The sequence below is a fragment of the Telmatherina bonti genome (assembly GCF_933228915.1).
Source record: "Telmatherina bonti genome assembly, chromosome: 2".
Taxonomy (NCBI): Eukaryota; Metazoa; Chordata; class Actinopteri; order Atheriniformes; family Telmatherinidae; genus Telmatherina; species Telmatherina bonti.
In genome coordinates this window covers 10,536,428-10,554,071 of record NC_136620.1, presented here as the reverse complement: position 1 = coordinate 10,554,071, position 17,644 = coordinate 10,536,428, and the positions used below count along the sequence as shown (strand labels likewise).

The 17,644-nt window shown below is 40.6% G+C and overlaps 1 protein-coding gene across 1 annotated transcript in view; it reads left to right on the top strand.

The window, feature by feature from the left end:
• The window catches only part of jph3b (junctophilin 3b), a gene marked incomplete at both ends in the record, with an annotated part of 81,673 nt that overhangs the window by 26,275 nt on the left and 37,754 nt on the right, over positions 1-17,644 (top strand). The window contains 2 exons of the mRNA XM_079260296.1: positions 2,709-3,195; positions 6,201-6,566. Of these exons, the coding sequence (XP_079116422.1) occupies positions 2,709-3,195; positions 6,201-6,566 (853 nt within the window). The remainder of the gene's footprint in view (positions 1-2,708; positions 3,196-6,200; positions 6,567-17,644) is intronic.

Here is a 17,644-nt window from a genome sequence, read left to right as displayed (position 1 = left end):
AGCATAAAGAAGAGCTGTACAGTGTTTCCTCCAGTCCAGTGCTTCTGCAATGTCATTTACAATCTGCACTTAAGCACTGCTTCATAAATCTAGACTCATGTGCAGACAGAATACCATTTTTATCTGAAATCTTGAGTTGCTCACCGACAGGCTTCTCAGCTTCAATACACTTCCTCCAGATAAGACTATGGTTGTTAGGAACTGAGAGATCGTCTCTGTTTGGTAAAAGCAGATTTCCAAACAGAATGGATGACTTTCTGAGAAGACTGCAAACATTAGTGGTTCTGCTACAACAGGGGTCGAGAGCAAGTCTTAGATGTTTCCCTGCTCCAACACATCTTATTCAAATGAAATGGATCCAACAACTTATCAAGTTCTGCTCAGTGACTCATTTATTTACAGCTGTTCTCGTTTTGTGTGCATGTAACCTGTTGTAGAAGTGCCTTTTGTTGTTGACTATAAAACGTTTATCTACCTTGCTCCTGCCTAGAGGAGGAATAATGACAGTGACTGATTCTGCATGTGTGTGTGGAAACCCACAAAAGTCCTGCAATAAGTAGGAAGTTATTTAGATGCGAGTTTTTGTTATAGTTTGCTTTTTCTTTTCAACAAACCAGTTTTCTACATCTGAAGGAATTTTCGTAAGTTGACGTTTCAACCGTAAACACTAGCGGGGATGCATTTTGCCTCTGCTTGCATTTGCGTGGTGTGATCTCACCTGCTGCGATAAATAAGTGTCCGGAGAAAGAGCCGAAGCTAAATCTGTTTGAAATTTTACTTATGAAAATAGTAATACCAAGCAAACATACAGAAACACATCTTTATCTTACTGGAAAAATTTCTATTGTTTCAGTGTAATCATATAACATTACATAAATGTATAAAAACCATTCAGTTAGCCTAATGCTAATATCTATGGAAAATACCATTGGCAAGCTAACGGTTAGCATGTGCAAACTGACTAAAGGGATTAAACAACTTTGTCCATCAGCAAATGTTTATGTCGTCATTATTCTGTGTTTAGTTACACGCTGGCTTACAGGCAGATGTTTTCTGGCCATAAAGTAGAACATGGAAAACATCTTAACTTCCAGATTCTGCCGGAACTAACTACGGACACACTCTCAAAAATAGAGGTACAAGATAAGGACATTTCTGTACCTATAGGTACATTTTAAAGAAATGTTCTCTCAAAAGTACAATACTGGTCTTTAAGAGACCAGAAGCACACCTTCAGAGTACGAAAAAGGGTTCAAAGTGACATAAAGTACAAATTTGTACCATTTTCACCATAAGGGTACCTGCAGCATTGAAAAATGTAATGTTAATGGCTGTAATGTTACAAACTAGAGCAGAGTTGAGTGATGACAGTAGTACTACTTAACAGTCATTTACTACACCAGACAATGAAGGTCAGATGCTGCAAACTAAGTGTACGTCTGGTCAGTATTTAGAGTTTTTGAAGATTATTTCTAGATTAAAGATAAGATAATATTGCTAAGTGGAATGGACCAGGCCTAATGCTGTGAAAAACATAAAAAACATAACTTGATAAGGTGAGGTTGAACTTGATAAGGTACAAAAATAGACCAGAACTGAAGGTTACAGAAATGTCTCTCAAAAGAGTACACCCCCAGCGACAAGCATTTGTACCTTTTTAGGTACAAGCTGGTACCTCTATTTTTGAGTGTGCAGACTGAAGGGACAAAACACACTGCTTTACAACAATACCATTTTTGACAACAATGTGAAAGTATGGCAAGGTTTTTTCTTGAGTTTTAGGCAATGGAACAATGAAGTTAAATAATGAAGTTGAAAATAACATAATTATTTACATGTTTATGATGTTTGTCAGTATCAGGACATTCAGACTGAGTTCTGATATAATTAGAAATACACAACAATCCGACTGCATGTATTCATGGAAGAAACTAGTAATGTGAAAATGAAAGAAGCAACAGATAGCAATGAATCATGATGCACTGCTGAAATGAATCCTTTTAATTGAATCAGGAGACCAGTGAAGATGCACCGCACTTAAGACCGGATTATCCAATGGGCATTATGAGCATGGGACCAGGGGCCCACGCCCACTTGGGGCCCATTTGGAGACGAGTGGGGCCCACACAGGCCGTAAACCAGCAGTTTGGACATGAAACAAAATGTACATAAAAGCCAGATAGTTACACCACAGTGTCCAGTGTGGTATTATTGGTATTGGTATATATTATTGGTACTATTGGTACCACTGGCTGAGAGATGTTAGAAATGTCGTTTCACACTGTATCATTCACAATTTTCACAATGTTGTGCTGGGGAAGTGGGGCCCGTGTGACACTCTCTGCCCAGGCGCCTGTGCACTTTTAATCCGGCCCTGACCGCTCTGTTTTATGAAATGTGAGCGTACAAAAGGACTCTCACAATAAACTCTGCTCTCTGTGGTTATTCTAGGGTGTTACATGTCAATCAGCGTGACTCCTCTGGCTCTCATGCCTCATGTTTAGCAGCACCATCACACACAAACCGTTTGGTTATATCCTTAAACAATCTGGGCTTTCATTAAAATCCAGTTCAGTCCCACAATGACTGAACTAATTTGACAACAAAGCCTGTAAACTCATCTCTTTTCTGTTTATCCAGCAGGAATGATTCCGTGGTTTTTCTGTGTAAATTACGCCTAACACGTGTTTGTTTTCTTCTCTCTGCAGGAACTTTTCAGGGTCAGTGGGTTGGTGGGATGCGTCATGGCTACGGAGTCCGTCAGAGCGTCCCGTATGGCATGGCGGCCGTCATCCGCTCCCCCCTGCGTACCTCCATAAACTCCCTCCGTTCCGGTTCAGAGCACAGCAATGGTACGGCGTTGCTGGACCGGACGGGAGCAGTGGTTCCTGGTCCTCCTGCAGTTCCTGGCACCCTCACCACAAGTGTCTCCATGTGCAGCACGGGCAGCAGCGGCAGCAGCCCCGCAGTGTCCCGTGGAGGGTTCGTGCTGACGGCGCACAGCGAGGCTGAGCTGCTGAAGGGGAAGAGGAAAGGCGGGCTGTTTCGGAGATCTATCCTGTCTGGTCTCAAGCTGAGGAAGTCGGAATCCAGGAGCTCTCTGGCCTCGCAGAGGTCTAAACAGAGCTCATTCAGGAGCGAGGCCGGGATGAGCACTGTGTCCTCTGCTGCTTCTGATATCAACTCTACCATCAGGTAATGTGGGAGGGGGGGTCGAGCAAAGCTTAGCACAGGTCAGGACACAACATGGCGACTGCTGGTGACAAATCATGTTTGCAAAAACCAGAAGGATTAAATGAAACCCACAATCAATATTAATAACCACAACTCAGCCAGTAATGTTCCTGAATGCGGCTAATGTAGAAATAATCAATAAAAACTATTTTTTATCTGTGAATCATTGAGTATCATTTATCTTTTGTAGTGACATATGCTCTGTGTGTTGCAAAAATCACATCACACCACACTGCTGAAGCGGTCAAACGTCACTTTTTAAATACTTTACCAGTTTGAAGTAAAATGCACCAAACATACTGCAGTTTTTCTTTTAAACGAATATAAAAACTTTAATCAAATTTGACATTTTAATAGTATTTAACAGCCTATTAATTTATGTTTTTACAACACTATTTTTATTTACATATCATTTTTATTCTCAGTCACCGTCCGCCTTGCACCCGCCTGTCCTCTGAGTTCTCTCTAGCCAGTAAAAGTCAGTCTGATATTGATTTCTGTCTTATCTCATCTCTTTCTCACCTTCTTTTCCGCTCTTCCTCCATTTTCTCAGCGTATTCAGCCACGATGTGTTCAAAATACGTTTTTTTGATGTGTGACAAGGGTGTAAAGCAAAAGTTGGCATCAACGTCACGCCACGTCCTGGATGCTGAAGTTGTAGAAAGCAGTTTCCTCGTGATGCTGCTGAGCAGCGTTGGAAAGTTACATGGTGTATTTAAAAGAAAATAATTTACAGTTCATATTTTGAGGGTTTTGTGATAAATTTAACAAAGTTTAAGACGTCAGCAAGAAACTCTGTTGGCACAGCTGCGCAAAAAGTCCAAAATGTACATTTACATTTAAATAATGAAAAGGGAAAACTAGAGGAACTGGCTACCATAAGATCCACAAGGTGACCTGACATTTGATAAGACCCCTCAGTCTTACAAGGAAATGTGTTTAAGACAATGAAGTGTACAAGTAGAAGGTAAAGAAATGGCCGTGGAATTTAACCAACTTTGCCACACAGTAGAAACCCTCAGCAATATCAGGTTGGAAACCTGGTTTTTCAGGAGGACAATCTGATGTTTAACACCTCCATCCACCATCTCTCCTCCATCGTAGCTGTTACTAAGCATGTTTTAGTTGGGAAATGATTGCTTTATATCATACAGGATGTGTTGTAGTGTGCAAAAAGAAAATTTTGGCGTGTTTGAAATTCATTTTAAAACATTTTTGGGTTTTTTTGCCTTTTTTTTGTTGAAATGATAAATTTTGTGAGTTGTATCAAAGTTTTCTCACACAGTGGAGAGTTTTATTCTGGACGGGCCAACAAATTAAAGTTCATCCTGCGATCCTGCTCGAGCTAAACTTTGAAAAAGTTGCACGTCATCTGGAGAATATTATTGTGTATTTTCCTTTAAAAGTCAGTTTTTTAGGAACGTGCATGTGATGTGACATTGGTACGTGTTCAGCAGAGACTGGCGTACCCTGCAGTGACGAGATGACGCAGTACGAAGGTTAACTGCCCTTCATCCGAACAACATAGATTCCAGGAAACAACAAACACCTGCTCTACTTAACTGGCTGAAATGGATTGGCACACAAACCTAAACGGACTTTGGGTCAAACAATAAAATGTTAACAGCTCAACTGGCTTGCTGCTTGTTAAAAATCGTCTTCCCCATTTGATTTCTTTTATGAACATCAGCATTTTAGGCTTTAATGGGAATCAGCTGTCAAATTAAAAGCATGCTGCATCCAGGAGTCTCATTTTCAAAGTTGGCGAAGTGCCTGACAGCAGCTTATCAAGTATCGGCAAGGCTAATAAGAGAACCTTCTAGGTCTTCTTTTTCTATTTGACTGCTTTAAACATGCATGAAAGAGCTTTTTGGGGGAATAAAATCAGTGGCTGGTGCAGATTACACATAATGCTGATATAACTTGGAAATACAAACCTATTAAAAGGCAGAATATCCAAAACTAAAAACATGGAAACCTGATTAAGATGTAAATTTTTTCTATAAACATCTTGAAAAACTGTGCAAAAATTGTACAAGATGTTGTTTTCATGTTTTTTCAAGACAAATCACAGGCAAACTTTCTGAGAGGTTAGAAAGCTCGCATGAACTTAGTAGAAGGAACCAATCCTGACTACCGAAAGTTTTCTTATATAGAAGTTTTCTGAACCAATATTACAAGTACTTCAGACACAAATAAAACCACTGGATACACAAACAACAGATTTTTAAAATACATTCAAATTAAATTATTAAAGTTTATTCAAACAACAAATAAATAAAATGCAATAAAAGCTACGGTCTCATTAGTCGTTTTCTGTTTTTTCAGAAAATTACAGTGAAATTTTGAAAATTTCACAAAGTACAAATTTGATTTGCTGGTGTTTCAATTTAATGTTGTTTCGTGCATAAACCGTAATTCTCGTACAATCTCAACCGTGAGTCCTCATCAGAAGACCAAAGACATCATCAAGCAGCCATCTTTACCTGAAATGAACGGGTCATGTGACCCCTTTCGTCATGTCCAGTGGTGTTTTCATACACTTTAGTGATAAACTTCTATGTCGACATGTCTGCAAAAAAAAACCTCATAACGGCTAAAAATGTTTTTTAAAACTTTCCATTTGCAGTTTTTATTTCGGTGTTTAGGTTTTGCATAATTCTACAGGTAATATAAACACAGCAGCTAATAACATGCAGTGTGAACCACTTCTTCCAACAAAGTCAGAAAAATGCATCGCACCCTCAACAGGAAGGTTGTCAGAAGGTCGCCTGCTTGAGTTCAGTGTTCCGTTATATAAACAGGAAAGTCTGATGGGGAAACCTGAGCTCCCTTCGCTCCAGACTATATTTTAGGTAAAATGAGCGCAGCACCATCTGAAGACGTCGCTGTGTGGAAGAACACTTACCAGGTCAGTTTGAGCCAAAAACAAGTGTGAGACTTAACGTGAACTTTCATCTTTCCAGCCTGGGAGATGCAGACGCGGAGCTGGCTGTTGCAGACGATGATGTGGACGCCACGGCGACAGAGACCTACTGCGGGGAATGGAAGAACGACAAGCGAACTGGATTCGGCGTGAGTCGGCGGTCCGACGGGCTTCAGTACGAGGGCGAGTGGCTCAGTAACAAACGGCATGGCTACGGCTGCACCGCGTTTCCCGATGGCACAAAAGAGGAAGGGAAGTACAAGCAGAACATCTTGGTGAGCGGCAAGAGGAAGAACCTGATCCCCCTCAGGGCCAGCAAGATCAGGGAGAAGGTGGACCGAGCCGTGGAGGGAGCTCAGAAGGCGGCAGACATCGCTCGGCAGAAAGCGGAGATCGCTCTGTCCAGGTAGGAACGCCATGTCTGAGTCTGTCTTTCTTTCTTTCTTTCTTTCTTTCTTTCTTCCTTCCTTCCTTCCTTCCTTCCTTCCTTCCTGTATTTTGTTTTGTTGTATTGGCTAAAATATAACATGATGGTCGCCGTGGTGACTGTGGCAAGTTTTGTTGAAAAGAGTTAAATTTAACTCGATGGGAGATCCATCATACTTTTAGGCAGTTTGTTTTCCTGTGAAATAAAACTAAAAACAATCAGAAAAAAAAAGGTTTTTACTACTTTTTTTCCCCCCAAAACTATAATAACAAAATAAATAAAAAGAAGTTATTTTTAAAATGTTGTTCTCAGAACAAAAATTGGACAAATTGCGCAAGGAAGCAAAATCCATTCCAGGTTGTTTTTATGTTTTAATTCCCTAAACCTAAATGATAAAATCCACAGTTAACTGGTCCAATTAACTGATATAAAGTTGTTTTTTTCTTTTGAAACAGAAATGTTAAAAAGCAAAAAAGAAATTAAAAAAAAGGAAAAAAAACACTTTTTATTATTATTCCATTTCTTATGTCTAAATTAAAAAATAAAAATCCAATAATAAACTGTTGTTTTCTGATTTGTGCACAGAACACAAATGAAAAAATCGGATAGCCAACACGCTACTCTGTCCAGTTTCTCCAGAGCAACTCAGCAGCTGGTTGCCTGGACGGTTACTGGGAGCTGCAGCTTCTGGAAAGATTACAATGCTTCAGATAACTGGATACCCGGAGCAGGTCTTTACATGGAGTCCTGCTGTTTTCTTCACCATTCTGTGTTTTTGTAGATCTCAAATCAGAGAGTACTGCCTAAGATTAAAGGTCGAGGACTTTTCATGTGTATAACTTTAACACACCACACACTACTACTGCAACTTTTGATCAGCGTTACGTATGACTGCATTAATATAATATTCATGTAATAACGCCACTGTCTAACATCCCTTTAAAGACGCATTACGTAACTTTCTGACCTTAAAACTCTGCATTCAGGGCTTGATAGATCGCAACACAATGATGTGCATTTCTGGAGCAGCATCCCGAAGCTTAGAAACCGGATTTTACAACTTTTACATCCGGGATGCTGCAGCAGAGATTTTAGCTTCACATGCTAGAAAACGGATAGAAACACACTGGCTGCTATGAACGTTAAAGATTAAAGAGAGAAAAGGACTAAACAAATGTCATTGTAAGATTGTTTAAAACTGACTGGACAGACTAGTATTCGCAAGTCAGGTAGGATGCAAGATGGATGTCATTTGTCATCGATTGGGGTTGCATCACTGGAAACGTGGCAAAAGTTCTGGAGTGTCTTTAAGACCCTACACATGAAAAAAATGATAAGAAAACTAAACTTTTTTGAAATATGATGTATTTATTTATTGTATTTTTTAGGGATATTTCCCATTTATCACCAGTACTGTAAAAATTCTCTTAGTCCTGTAATCCTTTATCTTTTGGTTTCCTTATCGGGCAGCAGACCAGTATCAAACTGTGTTAAAATGGACTTGGAACAAATGTTTTACCGTATGTATCAGATATGTCACGCTGGGCTCTGATGGATTAAAATTATTTTAAAAAGAAAAATGTAGGTTGACAAATAAAAATGGGAATTTCCCACCAGGAATCAGGGGAAGCTGTGACCTCTGGGGAAACAGGGACCTTCTAGTTTTTAAAAGCCAGCGTGTTTAAATCTGTTAAGGCACCATTAAGCACTGAACAGCAGCAACTATTTTTTACTTTTTTTTTCTCTTTCAGGGAAGACTTTGCTCATTTCAGCAACAAAAACCACATTTTGAACAGAATTAATGGATAGATGTGTCCTGCTAGTTTCAAATCAGAAATTGGTAGAAATATGAGATTTTAAGATGGTTTTATTGATTTCATTAGGAGCAAAAAGAAATGGCATGATACAAGCAAGATTTAGACAGATGAGTCTGTAGCAAAGAGGAAGTTGTAATTTTACTGTTTCTCAGCCTTTTTTCTGTTTATTTGGCGCTGCAGACAAAAGCTGTAACTCTTTTTGCCTGAACCTGTCATTATTGTGTCATCAGAAGCTACGAGAGCAATGTGGCTCTATCACAAATATAGCCCAATGCTCTTTAACTCAAAACAACTCGTTAAGTTTCATCTAACATCGGGTATCTTCTACATCCTGGCCCATTAAAAAAAAGCCCATTCATGTCGGCCTGGAAGCTGACTTTGTTATTCAACGCAGAGGTTACAGGACTCTCACTAATACTCTTAATGCTGCCGCTTCGCAGGCTTTAACATCACATGATCATCCCCTCCCTTCCTTCACATCTGTTAAAAGTCCACCCCCACTAATGGCTCCGTATGTCTGGATTGCAGGGGAGAAGTGCTCTGCCTGTAAACACTTGTGGATGGCTCCAGTCCACGTTACAATGTATATCAATGACAGATTAAAAGCAGGATTAAGGTGAAAGGGAAGCTGGAGTTAAGAAGGTTGTGGTACAAGTGAAAGGACGAGTGAAGAGAGTTTGTCTGGAGCTGTTCCAGCCTGATGAAGCTGCCCTGCACACAGGAAATGGGAGCCTTCATTCATTATAACTGCTAACTGTGCAGCTTGGTTGAGGTTGGGATGTTAATGGTCGTATTCTGACCTTCTTCACTGCGACTCAGAGTATTACAGAAACACGGAGCAACAGTTGTTGCTTCTCACCTCTGGATTTAAGGTAAAAATAAATTCACGGCCCTGAGACTTGAAGACATGGAAGTACACTGATATTCTAATCTAAGTGTCTTCTCCACTCCAACCAGTCTAGGCAGATGGCTGCCCTCCCTGAGCTGGGTTCTGACAGAGGTTTTCTTCCTGTTAAAGGGGAGATTTTTCCTTCCCACTGTCGCCGTGTGCAGCTCAGGATGGGGGATTGGATCCAAGTCATGATTCGATGCAATCAGTTAGTTTCTATTATAGGATCTGTATGAATTGGCTTGAAATGATGTGAATGTAAAGTACCCTGTGACAACACTGTTGTGAAGTGGTGCTATACAAATAAAGCTGAATTGAATTGAATTGAAGTAGGGCCTCGACTCATTATGGTTCCAGACCAAAGAACAAGGTTATGGTTACAGTAGCACTGGTAGTGTCAGAGGTGCTAGCTTTAAACTGGGTTTATAGCACAAATATGAGTGTTTATCTGAATATTTTGAATGAAGTAAATCTACAGACCAACTAGTAGATATAAAGACAAAGACAGCACGGCCAACAGTGTCACTGAGATCCCATCCCAGAGTTAATGCACATCTGCAGAAATGTAGTTTTCCTGAGCCAAGAAAAATCGGAGGATAACATGGAAACCATTCTGTTCTCCAACGACTACGTTGGTGTTTTAACAGAAAAGCTCTGAAAATCCACCCAGAGTGGAAGCAATCTGAGCAAAGAGGCTGCTTAAGTCCCCACCAGGATCAGTCTGTGTGATGAAACTGAAAGAAACAGGAATGTCAAACCTGAGCTTGAACCGGTCCATGATTAGCTCACTTAAAAACACAACCCTAGCTTCCTTTTTTCCTCCCATTGCGACGGCTTCTTTACAAATACTTTACTAAGAAAATCTAACAGGTTGGTTGGATTTTTATCCCAGACACAGGTATTACAACTTGCATGAGAAACCTTTAGCCAACAGGGTTAGACCAGCTGTAAAGTTCAGGGTTTCCCTGCTGGTGAGTGTGTGAAGGTCCACACACTCTCAGGCAATGTGCGATTTATTATCTGCAAAAGTCATTTTAGGTTCCTGTTCACATAGTTGCATTAACATGGTGAACTGTCTGTACTTAAGTGGTTAATTGCAATTTTTTCTTTGTTTTCCCACTTTGCCCCACGCTTTGCACCCACTTCTTCTATATGATTGTATTGAAGGGATACTTTTTTGTTGCTTTAAGGCACAGGTGTCGAACTGCAGTCCTCGAGGGCCGGTATCCTGAAGGTTTTTGTTGTCTCCCTGCTCCAACACACCTGACCAAAACTTAAAAACAGGTTGGCAAGACGCTGCTGGATGCATTTGATTCGAATCAGCTGCGCTGGTAGAGGGAAACAACAAAAACCTACCGGATACCGGCCCTCGAGGACTGGAGACGGATAAAAAACAGTGACTTTGGTTCTGACTGAAAGAAAACCAGTACAAAACAGGTAACATAGGTATTTATTATGTCAGAAACTGATCAGTTTCTTTGAGTTCATAAATTGATATATAATAGGGTTCATGTTTCTCCTATGATGTGGCTCAGTGAAGCGTTGGATGGAATAGATTTGGTTCTAGTTCGCCAAAACCCTGAGGAACACCATGACTAACACTAGCATGTGCAAAAAACACATTAGAACATGTATAAACTGGGATTTGTCATATGAATATGGTTTTCACCCACTTTACATCTCTGTAACATCTTTCAGTTTTTGTAAAACATTGTAAATGTGTGACATGCAGCAGTGAAATTGTTTTGGACCAGGCAAATATAAGGTAACTGTTATTGTGACTGCTGCAAATGGACAGAGAGATGTGCATCATCATCATTTTCTGAACCGCTTAGTCCAATTAAAGGCGGTGGGCAAGCTGGAGCCCATCCCAGCAATCACTGGGCGAGAGGCAGGTACAACCTGTACAGGTCACCAGTTAACCACACTGCTGACACTGAGAGACAAATAACCATTCACGCTCAGACTCACTCTCAGGGACGATTTAAAGTAACCAATTAACCTAACATGCACATCTTTGGATGGTGGGAGGAAGCTGGAGTACCCAGAGAGAACCCACACATACACAGGGAGAACATGCTAACTCCACACAGAAAGATCACTGCTGCTGACCACTACACCATCGTGCAAACCCAGAATGTGTAATGGGCTTTAAAAAGATGAAGGATGAAGACAGGGTTTTTAAAGTAATGTTTTATGCTAAGCTTGCTCAGACCAGCTAATATATGGAATCAGATTTGTTTCATAATCTCCAAGCAACAAATCATTCAAAAACTCACCAGCCAATCGGAATGCGCCCCTGAAAGAGCCCGCCCATGAAAGGTTTGTGTCAGAAATGAAACCAAACAATCGAGAATCAAAACCAAAGACTGTGAAGCGCAACCAAATAGAGAGAGGAAAGAAAGAGGAAGAGGAAACTGCGAACAAAACTACTCAATATAACTAAATAAAAGCCTAATCGTTTTCATGATGATTGATTTTTTATTTTGAGATCATTTATTTTACTTAAGTTTGAGAAAGTTTTGGTTCTAATTGTTGTTTCTTGCTTGAGTTTTAAAAAGTTTTCCTCGGAGATTATGAAACAAATCTGATTCCATACTAATACGGCGGCTTTTTTATAGACTTGATCTGAACAGCATGACTACAAATCGCATCCTCCTGCTTGCAACCCAGTCAGAGAAAATACTTGTTCTAAATTACACGTGAAGCACCTACAGTCATTTGAGTCTTGTTTCTTTCAGGTTTCATTTGTTCCACCGTTGCGTTTGTACAACAGACCAAAACCACTTTGGATAAACAGCTGCAGAGTGAAAGCAGGATGAGGCGGCGAATGAAGCGGATGTCTTTAAGAGGTTTACTTTCTGATTAGCAGATGACGTTGGAGGAGATCAATAATGGGTTGGACTATGACCTCATGGTCATAACAACAGTGTGTGTGTGTGTGTGTGTGTGTGTGTGTGTGTGTGTGTGTGTGTGTGTGTGTGTGTGTGTGTGTGCACATAAAGCACCTGATTCCTGCAGCATAAACTAAGAGATGTAAAAATCATGTATCAAATGTTCAAACAACAGGAAATTTCCATATCATCTCAACAATGCCCAGAAATAAATCTAGTCTATGACACAAAACAAGCTCTCTCTTATATCCTTATAAGCTTACTTGCGTGACATGTGAATACAGCTGCTGAATGTATTTGTTCACATGCAAGATGAGCTGAATAAGTAAAGATCCAATCCTCTTAGTCCAGATGACAGTCTTCTGCTGAGCTCACACTGTTGATAAGTCACACACAGAACAATGGCAGAGAAGCTGAAGAAGACATCACTCACTTCATTTCTCATATTCTGATCGTTGGCCTTTTCCTTTTTGCATAATCCTCCTGAGATGATTCTGTCGTTTTTAGGGTTAATATAAACACTGTTCCTCTAAAAGCGTGCTGCAAACAGAGACTGTGTTTAGGTTTCATTTTAGTTTAGGTCATATAAGAAAAGAATGTAAACCTTCTGATAAAATGATCTGAGGTGACTGATTGTAATGATAATTATGTGGGATTGAACTGTCCAGCTGTTAAGGTTTACTGGGTGAAAGATGGAAACATGTCTGATCAAAGCTGACTGGACCACAAGTTAAAATCAGGAAGTTTCTGGAGATAAATTCTGCAGAGAATAAGACATGTGTGACTGGGAGGTTTTGAGGATGTAGAAGCTCAGGTTTTGTGTGCTGAGGAGGATTCGGTCAGATATTTAGAGAGTAGGAGCTCATGCTCAAAGATGCCCTTGAATCATTTTCAGGGACAGAAAGACTGTCCTTATTTAAGTAGGATGTCTTTTCATGCAGGCAAGAAATTGAACTTACTGAACTGTACAAGTCATAAAAGCAGAGGAAAAACAAAATATGAAGCACATTTTAACGTTTACACTCAGAAAAACAAAAAGAAAAACATTCTTTTTCAGTTCCTTTGTGCAGTAATAAAAGAATAATGGTCCCTGCTGATGAACTTTTATGATGATTGTTGCATTGGTGAAAATCTTTATTTGTACACATATTCAGGAATATTCTGTAAGAATTTGGGCGCCGACATGTTTGAACAACTTCAGGATTTATTCTGTTTTCTGTTCATGCTTATGTTTTTTTCCACGTTTTTTTTTCTTATTTATAAAACATTCAGTCCATTTGAAATAAATAGCAAGATACCGTAGACCACAGGTGTCAAAGACCAGTCCTCGAGGGCCGGTATCCTGCAGGTTTTAGTTGTCTTCCTGCTCCAACACACCTGACCAAAACTCATAAACGGGTTGACAAGAAGCTGCTGGATCCATTGGATTTGAATCAGATGTGTTGGTGCAGGGAAACAACAAAAACCTGCAGGATACCGGCCCTAGAGGACTAGACTTTGACACCTGTGTTGTAGGCCAGGGATCCAGGTCCTCGAGAACTGTCGTCCTGCAGGTTTTCCAGGCTGCAACACACCTGATTCAAATCGCTGTGTGTTTAGTAGACGTCTGCAGAGCTTGTCTGAGTCTGGTGTGTTCCAGCAGGGGTGCTAGGAAAACCTGCAGGACACTGGGCCTTGAGGACCAGGATAGAGGATCCCTGCTGGAGACCATGTCTTCAGTCATTTCTGTCTGGAGTAAATTTAACTTTTTTTTTTTTTTTTTTTTTTTTTAATCTATTTTACTCAAGACCAAGTAAAGGATTTAATTCTGTTGCTGTTCTTTCTAAAACCACCACTGCAGTAGACTAGACACCAAATCTGCTGGTTCAATTGCAAGAAAGTCACTCCATAAACATCCAAGTGACCTGCGATTGCCACAACCAGCGGCTGAAAGTAGCATTTGATCATTAACATTTACTACAACTGTGGCTTTTTGTTATAATATTTAGTTTTTTTTTAGGAGATCGAGGCTGTTATCTAACTCCTGGTTAATGTCTGACCAAGCTTCAGACTCACCTGGAGGTTTTATTTCATCAGACGCTCCGTCAGCACACTGCACCCCAAAATAAAGCTGGATGTGTTCAGACGCAGCAGGGAGGGATTTAGATGATAAACTGTGGAGGCTTCAGTATTTAAAGAGACATGAACATACAATGCACCTCTTTCACTACAAGGATGTTCCAGACTGCAGGATGCTGCATGGGGTCAGATTAACTACCATGTGGATATAGAGTTGCTTTTATAATATTTTATCATTTATATTTGTTATTATTTCCTCGTCAGTAGCTGAATTTCCTTTTCCTCTAAAATTGCCTGAAACTAAATACCTTAATAAAAAACATGAATGGAAACACCTGTATTTCGAAAAACCTCTCAGATATCAATAAAAAGTTTTTACACTTTCATGAGGTGGTTTTTCAGATGTTTTCATAAAGAAATTTACGGCAAGGATGTAATGGAAGCTCTTTTTCTGGATTTACCCGTCGTCCCCGGCTGTGGCGTAGAGGATCATGTGACCAGTTCTTTTCTGGTGAAGATGTTTATTTCTGCCGTGAAGTTGGTCTTTTTAACATGGGAGTCTATGGGGATTTGCTCTGTTTTGCAGCCCCTAGTGGATGAAGGAGGAACTGCAGTTTTATGCACTTCTGCATAGGCTTCACTTTTAACCACCGGAGGTTGCCGCTTGGTGAAAACACACAAGTGTACACTGAACTCAGCACTGCCCCCTAGTTGATGAACTCAACTAACTTGTCAACTGCAGTAAAGTAAACGATGCATGGGAGTACGAATGTGGCGACGTATGACAGACATCTCCATTTATGTACATAAGGAAGCAGAAATGGGCTTTCAGCTGAAATTAAAGGTAGCTAAAGGAAGCTGTGGAGTATTCAATGTTGACTGACATGGACATTCATTTGATCCAGTTGACGATTTCTAACCCATTCTTTATTGAAGAGATATGTGTCTCTTTTAATGAATGTGTGAAAGGGATGTTTGTGTTCTAATCATGTTGGAGCTGCAGTGAATCCTGGTCTTCTTGTAAAAACATTCTACATTCAGTTTAAGAGGGATAAAAGTATCTGATCCCGGTTTACACACACTTCATATTTCTTCATCTGACAGTAAAATAGTCAGATGAAAGCCGTCTCCCTGGAAACAGGAACAGCAGAACTCTGGATTCATGTAAAAACCGCGGTATGTTTTTCTTTTAGCATCTCAGATCAGCTCTTTGAAACAGAAGCATAAAGTTTTCGACTCACTGCAGAATGTTGTCAGCGGGCGACGGCAGGCGCTAACGTGCAGATTTTACTAATTCCTGAAAGTAGAGTGTTTGCTCTGTCTGCAAAGGAGAGGTGGGGGGTGGGGTTGTTTTTCAGGAAGGAAAATGACTCAAATCAAACTTTACACTCCAGAATAACCTTACTGTGCACTGTTTTTAGCCTGGCTTTTGCTCTCAGCTCAGTTAAACACACCCACTGAAATAACTAACCCAGATTCAGACAGCAGCGCAGCACAGGACAGCCTGTCTCTCTGTGTGTGTGTGTGTGTGTGTGTGTGTGTGTGTGTGTGTGTGTGTGTGTGTGTGTGTGTGTGTGTGTGTGTGTCCCAGAACAGAACAGCAGGGTATTTCCTTGTGGAACACCAGGAGAAACCCTGAGAGGTGAAACAGTCACGGGATAATTGCTGCAATTCTCTTTCTTGGAGCAAAGTGAAGGAAACTGGTTCAAGGATGAGCTGGCTCTTTCCCTGACTTTCTGCTGTGTGTGTGGGGGGGGGGGTGTTTTTATGTTGCTCAAAGGCTGCGTTTGTAAGTTTTTGTCTCGCTTCCTGCAGACATGTGAGGAAGCACAGAGGTCAGAGGTGAGGTTTCTGCTCCACAGCTGGGAGAAAGTGGAATCTGCCTGATGTTACAGGAAAGCCAGGATATGTGTGTGTGTGTGTGTGTGTGTCTGGTGTGTATTTGTGTGACACCGGGCTAATGTGCCCTCATTACTCTTGTCACATGTGCTGCTGTATCTGATGTGTCATTGGGCTACCTGTGATTAGTTAGTAGCAGATAAATACACCAGTGACTCACTGTGCTTTGTGGACGGAGCCACTCACTGCCATCCTGTGACCTCGTTTCATCAGCTAGCCTAAAGCCCAACACACACTCTCACAGCCACACACACGTACACACTGTGTTTCCATCACATCAGGGGGCATCACATTCACTTTCATCCATTTCATTCACTGAAGTCCAACACTAACTTTAAAGCGGTCTCCATGCCAACACCAGTGGATTTACTTGTAGGACGGCTTGTTTTTTTCTCCCTGAAATGGAGGCAAGTCAACCAAACTTGTAAACAGATTGATGTCCCCACAACATGAGTAATGCAGGCGCACACACGCCCGATTAGCAGTAATGCAAACCGAAAAGCTCTGCGATATGAATCATCCTCATCAGCTGGCTCAGAGCAATGGCAGAGATGATGGAGGAGCTAAGAGCACCAGTCCTGGACTAGACTCTCCTTTTGCTCTCCTCATCTTCTTCAAGCTATCGCTTTGTTTCAAGTCTCATCGTGTATCTGACGTCCTCGTCTGTTTTTTATTCTTCTTTTTGGCTTGAGACTCTTTTATAGTTTCCATATCAGTTTTTTGCAAAATAAAAGCAACATTGGTAGGTTTCAACAAACAACTGCGATTTGCAGGTGTTTCCATGACACAGCGGTTAGCGTATAAGCCTCAGGTCTTGAAAATCTTGTCTGGTTGATGAGATTTAATGAGAATTGCAACTTATGCAAGCTAGCTACGTAGCCTTTTTTTGTGGCTTTCTACTTGCTGTGGAGAACCATTTCCTTTTATAAAACTCTGAAATTTCCGTTATTTGTTACATACCGTGCCATCTTTACTGGAAATGAACTGGTCACAACTTCCCACGTCACGTCCAGGGACACGTAAATGCAAACAAAGTGTTTCCATTACACTTTTATGATTTATTTCTGTATTGAACATCTGAAATACCTCATGAGAGTGTAAAAAACTTTTTAGCGATATTTGAGGCTTTTTTTCAAAATGTAGGTGTTTCCTTTTTTTTTTTTTTTTTTTTTTTTTTTTTGCGACATTTGGTTTCTGCGTGATTCTAGGTGTAATTAAAATGCAGCTGTTCACTCGCTGCTAATTTCTGCCCCATTGACCCATTTCAAAATGTAACTCATCATCAGCATCATGCATGTGAATATGAAAGTATGTCTTCTTTAAGTTCAAACATTTTATGTATCACAACCATAGATTCTATATAAAAAAGATGGGCGGAGCCTCTGTGACGTCACCTGTAGGTTTCTGAAGAGCTGAATTGAAGCTCGGTGGGCGGTTCCTACCATCACCATCTTGGCAGGGGCATGCGTGCCGTCTCACCCGGAAAATACAAATATGGAC